Consider the following 19,511-nt stretch of genomic DNA (forward strand, 5'->3'; position numbering starts at 1 on the left):
ACGGACTTAATAATATAGAGGATGGCTTCGACAGCCTTATAGCACTACTCTCTCTAATTGCCTGATCTCTCTGTGTATTCATCTCACTGAATAGTATCCGGGATGCGTACTCCACTCTATAGTGGTCCACCTCCTCCTACAATAAAAAAGTATATTTTGTTTAAACAGCAATATTAATTCAGTAAAGTAATACAGAGTTATATGGTTCTAAAGACAGTTACCTGTGGCCAATTATCCCATTGATACTTCCCCTTTTTGATGTTTTCCGGCTCAATTATCTCCATCCACTTCATAACGTACACAGCGCAGTCATAGCTGAAAACGAAGAAAATAAATTACAAATCTCATTTACAAACGTTTAATGATCAGACTCACAAATTTATACCTTGTTTTTTGGCCTGATATTTTAACATATGGTGATTTAATTTCCTTCTCCCTCTCCCCTTTCTGAAGAGGTTTCCCACCGGCATATGTTATCAATCTTGAAAATACGTATCCCTTAAATACGAAAACAAATCAGTAATACACCCGAATGAATGGACAAGATACATCCAACTGAATGGACAATATACACCCATCACAACTAACGAAATAGACCTATCTATTAAAGTAAAGAAGACATTTTGTGAACTTATCACTCAGGAGATGTGTGGCACACTTAAGGTCTTTCGTTTGGTTTCTTGCTGCCATTTTGTCTGAAACAAAAAATACACACAAATATACTCCCATTAGTAACAGTAAGATACACCCATATGTAAGAATCAGATACACCCATTGATAACAGTGAGATACACCCATTGAAATTATTCAGATACATTCATATATATCAGTCAGATATCAGTCAAACATGTTTCAATATCAAGCAACATTACAAGGTCTAATAACAGTAAGATACACCCATATGTAAGAATCCGATACACTCATTGTTAACAGGGAGATACACCCATTGATATTATTCATATAAATCCATATATATCAGTCAGTTATCACTCAAACATGCTTCAATATCAAATTAATTCAGATATCAGTAAGATACACGCATATATGAGTCAGATACACCCATTGATAAGAGTAAGATACACCCATATGTAAGAGTCAGATACACCCATTGATAACAGTGAGATAGATATTATTCAGATACATTCATATATATCAGTGAGATATCACTCAAACATGCATCAATATCAAGTCACATTACAAGTTCAAACAGTATTCAACCCCCAATCTACGGAATAAAGCCCCAAAAATCAACAACAGTAGCAAGAGAACTTAGAACAAGAATGTAGAACGACGTAGAACTTAGAAGAATGACGTAGAACTTAGAACAGTGTGACAAAGAAGCAAGAATAATAGCACAGTAAACCCTAGAAGAACGACGTAGAAGAAAACTAAAATATACAGTAATCTTGATGAACTTACGTTGAGTGTATTTGCTTCGTTTTCTCTTCAGATTCTTCACGGAGAGTTTGATGTTGTTTTGATGGAGGTTTCGAACAACGATTTGTATATTTTGAACTTTGATTTTTGCTCGAAAATGGGAGCGTTTCCTTGGTTTCGAAGCGTTTTGAGAAGTGGAAGAAGTGGAGGAAGTGGAAGAGTCTGCCATACGTAACCGTTTGTGTTGAGCGCGTGATTTTGACGCGCCATGTTATGCTTCCTTATGCGCGTGTCTTCGATTTGGGCTGGGCCAACTTGGATGCTTGGATACTTGTATGTGTAGCAGGCCCGAATTTCAATTATGTATAATTAACACGATGTATATCTATAATTATGTATTATAGATTTGCTTTTATGATCCTGTCTCAAAAAAAATTATTTTTATGATAAAGCTAAGAAAAGATATTATTATGTGATTTATAAAACAACACAAAACATATAAATAAAACAATTATAATATTTTTGTTCTTAAAAAATTAAGATTGTCTCACATTTATAAGAATCTATTTATTGACCTTTTTAGAAATATTATTTCTACAATTACAACTAAAATTATTAGACAATTTTAAATTGCAATTACAGAAAGTCAAAAATGTAGATCTTAGATATTTTGTGTCAACCTACCTTTAAAAAAGTAGAAATACAACTATTTTGTTTTCTCTCAGCATGCCTCTCAAGAAGTGCATACTTATTTTGTTTGTTTGTTCAATAAGTAGTTGTTGCTATAAAATTGTATTTTTATATTAATCATATTATATATACACTAAAAATAAGATACCAATCAATGATTATATATAAAAATAAAATTTACTACTTCATAATTTTTTTATTATTTTGTTTAATTATTTCTATTATAGAATTTGATAAGTTTGAAAACTCCAAATTAATTTGATGATGATCAAATATTATTAAAATATTTAATTACAAAATTATTAAGTTAAATTTAACTCACATGTGTTAATTAATAATTTTGTTATTATGCAGATTTTGGTTATTGGACTCAAAAGCAAATCAAAGTCCATATATAGATTCAGCCTTGTATAAAATTGTTTAAAATTGTGTGGCTGAGTTATTTTGTTAATTGGGCCAAAATTTTAGTAAACAAGCCCAAAAATAAAATCTTGGTGCAAGACCAACTAGCTTGGTCTGAATTGAAAACAAGAAAGAAAGGGGAAATGCTTGATTTGGTTCGGTTACCCATTCACTTGGGTTATGGAATTCAAATTTTGATCAACTTGAATTTAATGCATGCCTTGGTAACATGAGAGAGAAAGATCAAATTGATTTGATTGCTATCAATGCTTTACACCCTACTAGGCATGGGTAATGTAAACATAACTCATTTTCATTTTCATCTTTAATTACATTGCAAGCTTTTCTCTGTTCTCTCTCCTCTCTCTTTCGGTCATGTCAAGCAGGAAAAGATGGATGAAGCAAACTATCAGTAAAATTTACAGAGAAGCTAGAAGCAAGAAAAGGGCTAAGGTGATGATGGCCTTAGCTAGAAGAAGATCCAAGGCTTGGAGTGGCTGAGATCTTTGCCACTAATGGTAAGAAGTGGTGAGGAAGTCTCAAGCTCTCCATACCTGAAAATGGAAGAGATCCAACTCGGTCAGAGAAGAAGATCTCTGAAGCATGGCTCGTCTCTACTTTGCGGTCACCCATCATAGAAGGTAGCTAGAAAAGTTACGTGAAGGAGGAAGAAAAAGTGGAGCAGGAGGAGCTGTCAAGCATCAAGGACTCATCAAGGACCAGAAATCCTTCTTGGGGAGCAAGTCAAGATGGAAGGCCCAGATTGATGAAACTTGGTGAGAAGGGATGAAGCAGAGGTAATTGCATGTTGGATTTTACATTCGGTTCTCTCTCTGGCCGAACCGATTTTGTGTTGAAGAAGAAGAACTTTAGCTTGGTTCAACCGTTTCAACCTTAGAGGCTTCCCCTTCTATAATAAGGGTGAACAGCCAAGGCTTGAGACAAGGAGAAAAGAGTGGAAAGCACAGAGTTCTCATAGTTACCCAAGTTAACAGAAGTTCTTCTCCTTCAATGTGTTTTATGTTGTATTTTTCTGTTTAGTTTTGTCTGTCTTGAGTATTATAGAAAAAGGCAAACAGTGAGGTTTGTATGAAAAAGACATAGAGCGAAAAAAGGAAGAGTATACAAAATTAAAAGAAAAAGCCATAGATGTCCTAGAGGTCCTTTGTACATCTGTGTTGTGTATCATAATTCTGTGGGAATCTCCTTGCAAGTTGGGTTAGCACTTAGCAGTTGAAAGCTTGGTAGGTGACCAAGTCAAGTTCAGGATTGGGGATAGATTATGGACTTGTCCCAGATAGGAAGGGTAGTTCCTAGGGAGAATTGGTGTCTGTAATCTGTTTGATTATAGTAAAATTTCGTCATTGTTGTGATGGAGACTGGATGTAGGTTGCATTACACTTAGCAGGTGAACCAAGATACTTCTGGGTGTGATTCTCTCTCTCATCTACTCAATTTTTGATTCTGTTCGTAGGAGACAAAATTGAAAAATATCTCCTAATTGGTTACGAGACAAAAAGAAAATGTCTCTTGACTAGTGACGAGACAAAAAGTAGAAGTATCTCCTGAAGCGTTTTAAAAGGGCAGCAAGATTTACTCAGCAAAAAGGGGGCTAAGATTCAACCCCCCTTCTCTTAGCACCTGACAAACCATCATTTGGTATCAGAGCTTGGTCTCAAAGAGATCAAGCTTTGCAGCTTAAAGAAAAGATCCTGATGGCAGAAAACAGTGGCTCAAACCTGGTGGCCTACACTCTGACAAAAGGGCAGTCAAGCAATAGACCTCCTCTCTTTAATGGGAAGAACTACACTTATTGGAAGGAAAGAATGAAGATTTTTGTCCAATCAGTTGACTATAGACTCTGGAAAATAATCCTAGAAGGTCCTTAATTCCCAACCACCACTAGAGCTGATGGTGTGGTCTCTCTCAAGGGTGAGGCTAGTTGGACCGAAGAAGACAGAAAGAAGATGGAGCTCAATGCCAAAGCTGTCAACTTGCTTAATTGTGCAATCAGGAATACCGACAGGTATCAAGATGCACAACAGCAAAGAAAATATGGAACAAATTACAAGTCACTCATGAAGGCACAACCCTAGTAAAGAAGACCAGAATAGACATACTAAATAGAGAATATGAAATGTTCTCAATAAAGGAAGGAGAATCTATAAATGAGTTGTTCGAAAGATTCAATGTCATCATCACTGGCTTGGATGCTATGAAAATCACATATTCTGAATCTGTGCTTGTGAGGAGAATTTTGAGAAGTCTCACTAAAGAGTGGAAAACTAAACCTATTGTGATATCTGAGAGTAGTGGTCTTGATTCCATGACATATGATGATTTGAGAGGAAACTTACTTACATTTGAAAATACATATTTGAAAAAAGATACTAAAAGAAAAGGAATAGCTCTCACATCTGTTGCTAACCCCCTGGATGATGAATCCAGTGATTATTCTTCTGAAAATAAATTTGTTTTGTTTGCGAAAAAATTCAGAAAAATGGTGAAGCTCTAGGAAAGAAACAAAGGAAGCGGTTCAAGAAAACCAAGGAAAGATTCCAGCAAGGTGATATGCTACAACTGCAAGGAGACTAGGTACTTCAAATCTGATTGCCCTAAGCTAAAGAAAGAGGAAAAGCCGAAAAAGGTGATATGCTACATCTTCCATCCACCAGCTTGGAGGGACGTATTAAACTACTCTTCCACCTTAGCCCATGACAACAATAAAGAAGTCTCGTGGCCCACAAATTCAACCCAACAGAATACATAAATTCAATTACAATTTTAGTCTTTATTATCTTATCTTATCTTTTCTTTATCTTATCTTTAGTTGTTCTTATCTTATCTTTATTTACTTTTATCTTTCTTAAACTAATGCTCTATATATATTTAGTTTTACCTTCAAAATTTACAATTCAATTCAATCAATCAAGAAATACAAAGTATAATATTCTTTCTCTCTTTTTTTCTTATTATTTCACAATTTTATCATGGTATCAGAACCTTAGTATCCTCCTTGAAGAGGATACATAAGCTATCATCTTTCCGATGAGAAATCACCCTACTTCTTTTTCAAACTCCTCCCACGATGAATAATCAATCTTTTAATTTAGCTCAGCAATCAATCTCTATTACATCCATCCAAGTAAAAATCCAACATCAGTCTTGGTTACACCTGTTCTAACAGGAAACAACTATCATTCATGGAATAGTCACTATGGCTTGTCTGCGACTTCTTCCGGCAGTTTCATCTGCACCTTCTTCTGAGAATTTCGTCTGCATTCTGTTTCAGCAGTCATGTCTGCATTCTATTTCAGCAAGTTCAATCTACATCTGTTTTAGCAGTTCCATATGCACTCTTATTGCGCTTTACGCGTCCTCTTTTATTGCGTTCTATGCGCCCTCTAAAGATCACTCTTATTGCGCCTTACGCGCCCTCTAAAGATCAATCTTATTACGATCTACGCGCTTATTTTTTTCATTTTTTTAAGATCGTTGCTCAAGCACAGCATCTCCTTTTATATTTTTTCCGCCGGCAGCTCAAGCTCCGCCGCACGCATCTTCCTCCGCGTCACCACGTCAGACGCTCAACAATTTCATTGGAACTTATGCAAGTTGTGGATTATTGACATCTTCCATCCACCAGCTTGCGGGGGCGTATTAAACTACTCTTCCACCTTAGCCCATGACAACAATAAAGAAGTCTCGTGGCCCACAAATTCAGCCCAACAGAATACATAAATTCAATTATAATTTTAGTCTTTATTATCTTAGCTTATCTTTTCTTTATCTTATCTTTAGTTGTTCTTATATTATCTTTATTTGATTTTATCTTTCTTAAACCAATGCTCTATATATATTTAGTTTCACCTTCAAAATTTACAATTCAATTCAATCAATCAAAAAATACAAAGTATAATATTCTTTCTCTCTTCTTTTCTTATTATTTCACAATTTTATCATGGTATCAGAGCCTTGGTATCCTCCTTGAAGAGGATACATAAGCTATCATGTTTCTGATGAGAAATCACCCTACTTCTTTTTCAACCTCCTCCCACGATGAATAATCAATCTTTTAATTTAGCTCAGCAACCAATCTTTATTACATCCATCCAAGTAAAAATCCAACATCAGTCTTGGTTACACCTATTCTAACAGGAAACAACTATCATTCATGGAATAGTCACTATGGCCTGTCTGCGCCTTCTTCTGGCAGTTTCATCTACACCTTCTTCCGAGAGTTTCGTCTGTATTCTGTTTCAACAGTCATGTCTGCATTCTATTTCAGCAAGTTCAATCTACATCTGTTTTAGCAGTTTCATCTGCACTCTTATTGTGCTCTATGCACCCTCTTTTATTGCGCTCTATGCGCCCTCTAAAGACCACTCTTATTGCGCCATACGCGCCCTCTAAAGATCAATCTTATTACGTTCTATGCGCTTATTTTTTTCATTTTTTTTAAGATCGCTACTCAAGCACAGCATCTCCTTTTATATTTTTGCCGCCGGCAACTCAAGCTCTGTCGCACGCATCTTCCTTCACGTCACCACGTCAGACGCTCAACAATTTCATCGGAACTTATCCAAGCTGTGGATTATTGACATCTTCCAGCCACCAGCTTGCGGGGCGTATTAAACTACTCTTCCACCTTAGCCCATGACAATAATAAAGAAGTCTCGTGGTCCACAAATTCAGCCCAACAAAATACATAAATTCAATTACAATTTTAGTCTTTATTAACTTATCTTATCTTTTCTTTATCTTATCTTTAGTTGTTCTTATCTTATCTTTATTTGCTTTTATCTTTCTTAAGCCAATGCTCTCTCTATATATATATATATATATTTAGTTTTACCTTCAAAATTTACAATTCAATTCAATCAATCAACAATTAATAAAAGTTCTTCATCTTTTCTTTTCCTATTCTTTCACAATTTTATCATTATATTCTCTATTTATTTGATAGTTTTAATTAATTATTAATTTACATATGAATAGAGCTGCAAGTATCCATCCTATAAAAAAAAGATTTTATATAAAAAGTATAAGCGACAAGATGGTGACTTCTTTCGAAATAACGCAATGGGGATACAACGGCGAACCAGAGGATAGAGCAGTGGACGAGGTGAAAAATGCGACAACAGAGAGGAGAATAGACATAACGGCAGAATTACGAAAAGAAACGCTGCAAATAAAGAGCACGACGCGGTAAAAGTGATGGCATAGACAACGTTAAGGATCTTTGAATTGAAGAAAAGTTATATAATGTATGTGTGTGAAATGACTAAAAAACAAATATAAAAAATAAATTATTAAAGACAATTTAATAAATTTATGAATTTCAAAAATTAGCAGAAACAGAAAGGAGATCTCCACTCGAATCCTCACTCCTATCTTAAAATTTTTTTATCTCCCATCCTTATCTCCACCCAAAAAAAAAATTTTTTCACAGTCAAATTTCCATTCGAATCGGTCCCCAAAAAAATCTCCGCGTCTTTTGCCATCCTAATAGTCATATATGAAAGGACCAAGCTAAGCAAAATCAATTTGGAAGATTTTTCAATTGTTACAAACGGTCAAATGAATGAATGATTATGACAGCAATGAATCTGAAATTAAAGAGGAAAGAAATTGAATTTTAAATATTGACCATCATTATATAATTGATAATTTTTAAGGATAAACTTCAAAAAAAAAAAGAGCAAATACAACATACAAGTTTCTTTTTTTTATTATGATCACATAGTATATATATATATATATATATATATATATATATATTTTACTCTATCTCTATTTGTAATGTAATAAACTGATATATATTATACTTATATGAGAAATCATAAAAAAAATTAAGAATAAAAAAATGTAAAAAAGATAGATTATAGAAAAAAATCATAGCTTTATTTTTTTAATGGTATTTTTTGAAGGAATAAACTTGAGTTCACGTTGTTTTTTTTAAGCTGGATTAATATTTAGATTCTAAACTTTGTTTAAATTTAGTGATGATTCTAAGATATAAATTTATGTATAGTTTATGCAATTTCTCTTTCCTAAATTAAATAAATAATTAGAAGTTTATTAAGTTTAGTTAGGTAGGAAGTAGTGCAGATTCTAAAAAATTAGGTGGTTTAAGAGTGAAAAATATGATAATTCATAACACAATATTTTTGTTTAAGTGGTGGTAAAATTTTTTAAAGGAAGAGTATTTGCTATGAATAAAAATTATTTGTTTTTGTAACAATTTAAAATTCAATGAGATATTATCAGACAATTCATATTAGAAAGAGATTTATAAAAAAATATCTATCAATTATAGATTAAGAAGCAATATGTGAAAAACAAAATGATTATTTAGTTGTCTATAAAGATAGGTGATAGAAGAATAACTTATTTTTGGAAGGATGTGTGGCTATAAAATGGTTCTTTTAAAAATCGGTTTTTGATATTCTTTTCAGTTTCGAGCCAAAGAAACTCTATCATAAGAAATTGTAGGTTTTGGGATAGGTTAGAGTGATTTGAAATTTCCAATCAATGGATGCGAGAGTTATACCAATAGGAGTTGAAACTAGTGAATTAGTTGCATAATACGTTAAAGCCAATTAAACTCGCATATGACAAAGAAGATACAGTCCGGTAAAAGTTTGATAGAAAATGTGTATTTTTTCTAATTCATTTGTGCAGGTATTGCAAGCGAAAATACTTTTCAAAGACGTTACAATTTACAGTTTTACTAAAACTATTTGGAGAATTTAGTTCCACCAATAATATATGGAATTGTTTGTTTAGTTTATTGTATTGATAGGTAGAATGAATATAAAAGAAAAACGGAATAGAATATAGAAATTATAAATTAGGAAAATCTACGTATTATGTAAGAAGGATTGAATATATTCACCATTTATTTTTTAGTTGCGATTTTATTTGACAGGTGTGATATGTATAGTTATCTGATTTTGGTAGGTTATAGTCCGTTTCAGACACGTTAAAAGAATACTTTGAGAGTTAGATAAGAGTTCATAATAATAAGAAGGAAGAGTATAAGAAATAGTTGATGTGTTTTTTTGTGATTATTTATCGTATTTGGATAAAAAAAAATAGAAGAATATTTCAAAACAAAAAAATATGTTTGGAGGTGATAATCTGCAAATTCTTTTTTTTTTTATACAAAAAATAGAAGACTCGAACCGGCAACCTCTTAATTGAGTATGGGGAGACTATGCCATTTGAGCTATTACTCATTGGCCTGCAAATTCTTTCTTAACTACAAGGAATAAAGTCATGTGAATCTTTTTAATTATTGATGGCAATATTAAAAATAATTTATGATAAATTTTATTTAGTTTCTATTACTTCACTTTATTATATTGAAATCTCTTGTTAAAAAAAAATATTGAACTTAATTTGAGCTTTTGAGTTCTATATGAATTAGAATTTAATGCTTAGAATTGATAACTATTATTAATTCAGTTATAGTAAAAATTTTACTATAGATTACGATGAAGACCGAAAATAAACCTCATGATATATGATTATGTGAATTCTCTTCTCTCTCTTATGACAAAAAGAAAAAATCTTTGCATAAATCACTTTCATTGCACTTCCATAAAAAAAAAGTAAAAATCTAAAACAATCATAATTCAACTCTCTTTTCAAGGTTAAAAAACAAAAAACTATCAGAATCATAGTTATAAATTAATAAAAAAAATAAATAAAATATTCTTAAAATTAATCAAATTCAATTTAAGTATTAACAAAAGTCACAAAAGTATGACATTTTCGTTGGACAAATTATGCTATTTCATTATCAAGTATTTATTTTTCCTCTATTTCATTTGAAAATCTACTCTCCGAAAATATATGAAACCACTCTCGAACTCGACCGACGGTGTTTACTTATCAACGGCCACAAAAGTCAATATTTTCTTTCATTTGTTTATCAGAATGGAATAGACCGCAGCGAGTCAGCGACGATGTTCTAATTGATGAGCATAACTATGAAGACAAATGTATAACTCATTTGATAAAAAATTTGGATTCTCTAAATGTTAGATTTTTATTTGAAAAAATAAAGTATAATCTTTTATTTTTAAATATTTTGTTTTTTATAAATTTTTTTTATTTTATCTATAAAATAAATAGTAAAAGATTATACTTTAAAAATTAAAACAAAATTTAAAATTTTAAAAATTCAAATCCTTCCATAAAATGATGTATGTTAAATTATTAATTACTCGTTGACATATAGTTCTTACATATATGAACATGCGTTGCACCATTTCGGCACTTTGATATTTACACAAAAAAGATAGGTGAATATATATATATATCTTCGTATGAAATTAATATATATTAGCGCATAATTTGAGAGTATAAATGTTCAAAAAATAAAATTATTTTAAAAAATTCTTATAAATTCATTTACATTAATGAATAATTAATAATAATAAAAGTATATTTATTTTTAATTGCCTTTTCAGTTTTCAATTCAATTAGATATCTATTGAAATTAATATTTTTTTTTCTGTTTTTTTTACATAAATTGAAAAATATTTTGAACATTCTCTTTTTAATACATAAAATAAAAATTCAAAAGTCTTAAAAATTAATTTGTTTAAAATTAAATTTAAAAATCAAAATTATATAATCCGAACAAATCCCAAATTAAAAATAAGAGGTTAACTGTTGTTATCATAAAAAATAAAGTGGTTAACTGTTGTTATCAATAAGAGGGTCGGTGTTGATTATGCATAAATCTTTAGTCTTGTTTTAACTAAGCTAGCAATAATTAGAACTACTGCTTTGTCTATAATTATGATGCACGGTTACTGATGCGGATATGGATACGATATGACAGATGATACGGATATCGATACGATACGATAGAAAATATGCTGACACGTAAATTTTAGAATTTTATAAAACATAGGTACACATATATAATTTATAAATTTTTTTTAAATAAACTGTAATGATATTTTAATATTTTATTGATATTAAAATATAAATTAATTTTTTAATTATTTTTAATATTTTATTTTAATTATATAAAATATTTAAAATATTTTTTATTTTAATAAATAATAATATATTTATAAATTTATTTCAAAAATACATGTTAAGAATAAGGCTGGACACGTGATGATATTTAGGTGTGTTCAAATGTGTTCGAAATTTTTTTTTTATTAAGACATAGTTGAACACGATAGACACGCATGTCGAACGAGTATTATGTCCGAAATGTATTTGACACACAGACACAACAACTCAGTGAAATATCTGTGCTTTATAGATGTATAGCATTGGTGAAAGGTTGACTTTAAAGCAGTTTGATTTCAACCATACTTTTCTAAATGGAGACTTGGATGAAACGTTTTTTATGCAACAATATTTTGGTTTCTCTTCATCGGATTTTACATTAGTGTGTAAGTTAAATAGAATCATTTATGAAATATAATCAAACATGTTCTCAAAACTTGGTATAATAAGCTTTCCTCTACTCTCTCTAGATTCGGGTTTATAAGTACCAAATCAGATCCATCTCTCTTTACTAGATTTAATTCATAATTTACTATTTATATTTTATCTTATGTGGATGATATCTTAATAACTGAGATAATGATTATGCTATTAGTGATTTGATAACTCATTTTAACTCTCTTTTTGCTTTAAAGGACCTTGGAAGTGTGAATTACTTTTTAGGGCTTGAATTTCATAGAACTTCTCATAATTTGTATATTAATCAAAATATGTTAGGCTGCATTTGTTTAGAGAAATGAGATACTGAGATAGAGATATAAAGATATAAAACCGTATTTGACAGATGAGACATAGATAAAGATATTATGTCTAAAAATATTGAATTATTGTATTTTGTATCCATCCTAATAGGACGGACATAGAGACAATAATACATAATTTAATTTTCATTTTTTTATTATTCTTGTTAATTTTTTATAATTATATTTTTTTCCTTAAATTTTTTGGATGAAAAAAAAAGAATAAATTAGTTTTTTATAGTTTGTTCTAGTTTATCACAAAAAAGAATATAAGAATACAAAATTTTGTGTCTCTATCCTTTGTGTCTTGTTCTTAGTGTCTTATTTTGTTCTATTCTAAAAAACAAACACAGCCTTAGACACCTCTTATTTAGAGCTGGAACTGGAATGCAGAATTGCAAATCTATTTCTATCCCCATGATCAACAACATCAAACTTACTTCACAAGGAACAAACAAATTTGAAAATTCAACCTTGTATAGATTAAGGGCAATTTACCATATTAAATAATATGGAAACCAATTTTACCAGAATGCACAAAATGAAAAATGGATACCAAAATGCATTTTTTTCCTAATCTATGTAAACCGCGACAGGGGTCCCGCGGTTTACAAATACACGTAATCCGCTATAGGGGTGTCGCAGATTACGTGCAACTAAAAATGAGCATAAACCGCGACAAAAACCGCGACAGAGGTGTCGCGGTTTACGTGTTGGCGTAGAATGTGCATAAATCGCGAGAGGGGTGTAGCGGTTTATGCATTACTAAACAATTTATATAAACATAAAACAAAGTGTGTGGTTAACAAAAAAACATACGTTACATACACCTAATTCAATGGAAATAAACTAAGTATAAACACATATAATACAAAAGTACATGGTAAATCTGACATACATAGGTATCATCAATGAAACCATAAAATAGTAAGCTACGGCTCCTGCCTGTCTTCATCCTCGTCGTCAGAGTCATGTCCAAATGTGGCCAGTAGATGCGACCTTGTACCACATCGGGCGGCTCGTCTCACTCTGGCGGGCCTCTGGCGCTGCTGTGTTGGAGGATCGACCAGCATGCCTACGCCATATGCAGATGTAGACGTCCCTCCCATGCCCAACCAACTATCATACGGATTGCCAGCAGGCTCATTCAGGTCTACATATAGCTGGGGCTGGAATCCATGAGCGTCAGACATCTGCAGCTGGTACCGCTGCATATCATCTATATCTGGGCGGTACCCCTGCGCTACATCCATCTGGGGCTGGGTCTCAGGCACCTGATCCTGCTGCAAAGTCAGAATAGAACTGTGAACTCCCAACCATGTGGTCTATATCCATCGTGAAAGTCGGAACCGCCAGGTCATCATACATCGGGCCATGGATGTCATGGTATATCTGGGAGCTCGAAACATGTGTAAGAGGAACCTCCTGTGTCTCCGCCCCTACATGCTCAACGAGTCTATCACCAGGACAAGCAGATGTGCCCCTTATTGAACCACCCCGACACTGAGGACGGCCAAGCTGGACACGGTGATCGGCATGTCCGACTCCATCGCCACCGGATCTGTCATCCTAAATCATGTCATCCAGCCATCGCCACTCCCGGTCTGTAGCCCTGGTACCCACGCATCGTCGCCGCTCGACGCGCCTGTTGTCTAGCACGTCTGGCATGGGTACCCTAGAAGGAGCATGTGACGACCCTCTCTGAATAACATCCTGTGAGATCTCCTCTGCCCTAGGATCGGCAATCAAGGAATCTGATGACAGAAACCTAAAAGCCACGCTGTACCACCATTGCAGAAAGTCTACGAACGGCCCGGGATCAGGCACCTGGGGGATACTTAGGACAGCATCGAACCTGTTCTGCCAACTAGGATGCCATACCTGGTAGTAGCTCGGGAACCATCTGTCCCCACCCCTCCCATCCTTGGCATGGGGCCAATTAATATTCAAGGCCGGCTCAGGCTCGTGCTGAACGCCACCCAGCTGTGGCATCACCCTATCCACCTGGTGCCACTCAATGACGACGAAGTATATCAAGCAAGTACATGCACGCCATAACCGACTGTTCTCCTCTGTGAGAATATATGGATGAACAACAGCCATCACGTCGAGCGAAGCATAAGGCTCCCAAACAATCTATAGATGTTGACAGAATATATTAATTAGTCCATTAACTAACAAATATATAGTTAAGTACTACATAAAAATTGAATCAATTTGAATAAACTTACATCTCGATCGCCTAATCGGTCCAACGCTAGGCGACACTGGATGACTCTCTCCTCCTTGTGGTCGGATAAAGGCAAGTAGGTGGCCCACCTAAACGTAAAAGACGTTATACAAAGTTAACATGTAGTACCGTAACAAAAAAAGTCATAGTCTCAAGCATAACTGTACAAATATGTATACCTAGATGCCAATAGGAAAGAGTATGTGTCAAAGCCTCGTGGCCTGAGGATAGGAAACCTCCAGAAAATCCATGACTGCAGTAGTTGCAGGGGGCCTGCTAGGTTCGTCACGTTTCTGTTGGCCACCCGACACATGCATCGATATAGCTAGGCCAACGCTGCCGACCCCCAGCTATAACTGCCCATGTCATCAAGCCTCGCCACAAAGGGCAACCACTGTAACACCCTAATTAGCCTAAGCTTTACCTCGCGTCGTAAAGCAAAGGTTAAGCAAAGGTTACGACAGTTCTAAGCTCATACATATAATATATAGAAAGGATTAATATAATCTAGAAGCCCGATAAAGGATATAGCTCAAAAACAGGATTTGAAAAGCGCAAAACGTACTAACGAAGCTTCTAACTTAAAGCACAAGATATAGATATAATATAACAAAAGATAGTAGCATAATATCATAATAATCTAGCCACGACTCGCGGAGTTTAAGCCGGCTAGCTATATACAGACTATAAAGAAACCAGACAGTAAAATCAGCTTATACAAGTTTTTCTCTCTCAATACAAGCCTCTAGGCAAAACAAAATACAAAAGTGAGAGATATATAACAAAATGCATAAAAAAGACTCCAAAAAGTATTATGATCCTCCGCTTCTGTCACCATCCAAACAACTCACCAAGGTGGGTTGCAACCTGCATCTAAAAAACATAACAGAAATATGGTATGAGAACCGGAGGTCTCAATATGGTAACAGTGCCCAGTGATGTAGGACATAAGACCCCGGGACGCCAAAGGCAATCCTAAACTTCATATCCATCACAAGATTCAATCCTAAGGCATAACTAAAAACAGTAAAGCATAATATATAAATCCCATCGCCACCGCCTTCTGAAACTCCTCAATCATAGTAGAAATCACAATTAATTACAATGCAAGTAAAACACAAGTAGAAGCATATAAGGCAAATAAGTCAAGTAAGCAAATAGGCATGTTATTCAATTAGGCATACAATTACAAGTCGGCAAAGCAAACAAACAGATAGAAAATGCACATGATCAATGCCTATCCTATTGGCTGTGATATCACATTGTTGGTTCAACTGCTAACCCGACACACCTCCATGGAGATGTCGCCCTTCGGAATCATAATTGGGAACCCCCGAGATATAGTGCTCGGATCACTGTCCAGGGTTTTGTGCCTTCACACTCTATTGATCCGAAGGGATGCGAGCGGCATACTCTTGCCACGGACCTCACATCTCAACGTAAGCGGGATTTAACCATCGTCCTTACGCCGCCGCCGCTACCTCGATAGGCGGGGTCCAACTGCCGTCCCTGCCGGGCGCATAGCGTCTCATCATTTCTCATTATAAAACAGTAGTTCAGTAGTTTTTCAGAAAATATTTTCAATACATCAATGACTCATCATTGCACATTCGAGTCATCGACTCATCTCAACCACTGTAAATCAACATTTTCATTCCGAGTCCTCGACTCATCTCAACTACTGTGAATTCACATTTCAGTTCCAAACTCAACAGTTTATCAGTTATCAATTCACATATTAATCATTCCTTATACGCCATCAAACACATCCTCAGTACACCAGAAACCTAAGCATCCGTTTTCTAATTTTTCAAAATAACATCAACTAAATCTCTTAGGTTCTTTCCCATGTTCTCATACCCAAAATTAAGCCCAAAAGTCTTAAAATAGTGTCATAGAATCTTACAATCTTATTGGGAAGGTGAAATAGTTGAAAACAAAATTTAAAATTGAGAAGCAGCGCGTGTGCGTACGCACAGGGGGTGCGCGTGCACGCCTAGGAAGACTTTAAAAGTGTGCGTACGCATAGAGGTATGTGTACGCACAGGTACCAAATTTTACAAGGTCTGTTCGCTCGCACAAGCTGTGCTAGCGCCCTCAACATACTGCCCATCCCAACTTGTGCGTGCGCACAGGGCTGTGCGTGCGCACAGGTTGTAATTCTTCTTTGGGTATATGCGCACATAAGCTGTGTTAGCGCTCTAAACAGATTGCCTTCCTCTGCGTGTGTATGTGCACGAGTCTGTGCGTGCGCACAGTTTTAAAATTTCGCAGAGGTGTGTGCGCACATATCAGAAATCTCAAAATTCTGTAACTTTGCAGAATTTCAGATTTTGACACCAATCTTTGAATGATCATAACTTCCTCTTAAAAATTTCAAATTTTGCAAACTTTATATCGATTTGAAGAGTTTTCAATAAGATTTAATTTCAAATAAATTTCAACTAATTTTAAAAATTGAGGCATAAATTATGATCAGACGAAGTTCACCAAAAAACCAACTTTTACCAAAAGTTCACAAATTTACCAAATTTCCCAATTTCACAACTCAAACCAACCAAAACCAAATGAAACCATTCCAAACTCCATTTCTCATCAAAATCTACCATGTATAACATATTGTACTATTCTTACTACTTTTTCCTTTACCTTTCATCATTCTCAACCTCAACATCAAAGGTATCACATTATAATCAATCTTCATTCATATTTTCCAACCACCTTACCATTTCATCAATCTCAACATCAAATATATCATTACCATTCACTTTTCAATTCACATAATCATTCATCATCATCATATTATCATCAATCATCATAAATCATCATACATCATCATTCAACAACTCAACAATCATTTAAATTCAAACCTATCCTATGGGTCACTAGGCTAAGTGTCCATGAATATTATATACTACATAGAGGAAACCGAAACCATACCTTGGCCGATTTCTGATATGCCCTTAACCCCAAAATTGAGCACAATCTATGCTTTCAATTCACAAACAAGCCTCCAATTCAACTCCAACAAGCATCAACAAGTTCCAAAAGCTTCCAAACTCACAATAATCAAGCTATATACACACAAATCATCACAAATCAACCTAGGGCTCATCATAAATAAAATTTCACAAGAGTTCAATGCCTCTTACCTTTTGCAACAGCTTTGGAAGCCAAAATCCAATGCTAAGCAAGGATTAGAGTGTACCTAAACACTCAAAATCATAAAATTTTACTTAATCCAAAAATTCTAAAACTCAAAATTTTGAAGAGAAAAACTGAGAGGAATTCGAGCTTTTCTTACCTATTTCTTAGGTGGGTTTTATAGAGCTCTCCACAAGGAACGTGTGGCCGCAAACGGTGCGGCGATCGAAGCTCCGTAGCTCAAGATATGAGCTTGAGAAGTTAGGAATGAATAGTGCTCATGGGGATTTCTTCTTCCCTTTCTCATTCAGCGGTGTGGTGTTGTGTTTTAAGTGTTTTGTGCTGAAGTGGGTTCACTTAAAGCACTTATATATGTTGGGCTTGGGCCAAATTGGGTCCGGTCCAACCCGTTAGCGTTTTTAGCCCGTTTGGCCCAACTTCGGGCCAAACCTTTAAAATTAATGCCCGGTTTTCGACTTCTAATATTTTTCTAAGGTTTTTTACTGCTTTCACTTTTTTTGCGTAGTACCGGGCAGACTTGAACCGATTCAACCAGTTCAACTGTCGGTTCGCAGTTTCTCTCGGTTTTTCGCCGAAAATACATTTTCTGACTCAGAAAGACCTACTGAGTCCAAAAAATCATATTTAAATCCCCTAATTCTCACTCTAATTATTCGGAACCTAATTTGGGCAAATAAATTATCTAATTATGAGGTTAATTAGTTGCTGTTCTTACAACCACTGTATATGAATCCGGTTTTCACTCTTGTCACCGAACAACTGAGTGGAAAGCAGCATCATAATATAAGCCCGTGCATATATGCGTACGGTCTCCTCCGTAGCATTATCTGGCAGCACCCTAAACCTCTCATGAAACCAGGTGAAGTCAACTGTATACTGCTTCACCTTATTCTGTGGTAGAAGCTCGCCAAACAGTTCCTCAAACCACTCCAACGCCGGTTTGCCTTCTTCCATAAACTTCTCAAAATCAGTAAGGCACCCGGATACCGGTAAACCATCCACGGGCAGTCCCAACTGGTATGCTACATCCTGCAGCGTGACAGTGCACTCTCCAAAGGGCATATGAAAGGTATGCGTCTCAGGATGCCACCTCTCAATGAAAGCACTAACTAAGGGCTCGTCCAACCAGAACCACCTGGCGTTGAGCCTCACCAGGTGGTACAAACCAGCCCTGTCCAGGTATGGAACGATCCTATCATGCAGATCTGCTGCCTCTACACACTATATATACACTTAGTCGGCTGGAGCATGTAACAGAATAAACCAAACATATAAAAAATCCAACCGTAATAATTTATAGTCATCAACCACATAACTACAATTTTAAAGTTTAAACTGGTAACATACACTTCCTATTTTCTAATCACAAAATTCAATGAAAGACATAAACGATTAAAATAATAATTTAAATACTACATTTTATGATTTAAAATGATAAAATCTAAATTTAAATAAATTACCTAAAAATTATGAAACTAAAAATAACCAAAACACCGAAAAATACGAAAAATATTATACAACATACATTAACTAAAAATAACCAAACTAACATCTTCGTTTATGCTCCCAGCAACGTGCGCAACGCCGTTCAGCCTGTATAGAATGCGTGCCTCCGCCATGGTTCCGGCTCCGATCTCAACTCAACTCAACCACTTCTCTCTCTTTTTCTCTCTCTAGAAAACTACTACTTCTCTCTCTAGAAATCTTTTTCTTCCAGCACAAATGTAATCCGCGAGACCCCTTCAGCGTATTTATACTAATGCATAAACCGCTACACCCCTCTCGCGGTTTATGCACATTATATTCTATGCCAACACGTAAACTGTGACACCTCTATCGCGGTTTATGCTCATTTTTAGTTGCACGTA

General features: G+C 34.7%; 1 protein-coding gene and 1 long non-coding RNA gene across 2 annotated transcripts; both read right to left on the minus strand.

Moving 5' to 3' along the window:
- On the minus strand, positions 1–456 carry LOC140179468 (uncharacterized). The gene is made up of 3 exons (XR_011872940.1): positions 386–456; positions 222–315; positions 1–136 (listed from the first exon to the last, which is right to left on the minus strand). It is a non-coding gene; the product is annotated as an uncharacterized lncRNA (long non-coding RNA).
- Positions 457–18,354: 17,898 nt separating this feature from the next.
- On the minus strand, positions 18,355–19,262 carry LOC140179096 (protein MAIN-LIKE 2-like). The gene is made up of 2 exons (XM_072217709.1): positions 19,194–19,262; positions 18,355–18,864 (listed from the first exon to the last, which is right to left on the minus strand). Exons 1-2 carry the CDS (start codon positions 19,260–19,262, stop codon positions 18,355–18,357), a joined length of 579 nt encoding a protein of 192 aa, XP_072073810.1.
- Between the last annotated feature and the right edge of the window lie 249 nt (positions 19,263–19,511).

This window comes from Arachis hypogaea, chromosome 15 (assembly GCF_003086295.3).
Source record: "Arachis hypogaea cultivar Tifrunner chromosome 15, arahy.Tifrunner.gnm2.J5K5, whole genome shotgun sequence".
Classification (NCBI taxonomy): domain Eukaryota; kingdom Viridiplantae; phylum Streptophyta; class Magnoliopsida; order Fabales; family Fabaceae; genus Arachis; species Arachis hypogaea.

Bases quoted from the DNA above. Each gene is read 5' to 3' on its own strand.
- LOC140179096 (XM_072217709.1), bottom strand. From the start codon at position 19,262: ATGGCGGAGGCACGCATTCTATACAGGCTGAACGGCGTTGCGCACGTT. The intron at 18,865-19,193 runs GTTAGTTTGGTT...GTGTATATATAG, and splicing joins CTGGGAGCATAAACGAAGAT to TGTGTAGAGGCAGCAGATCT.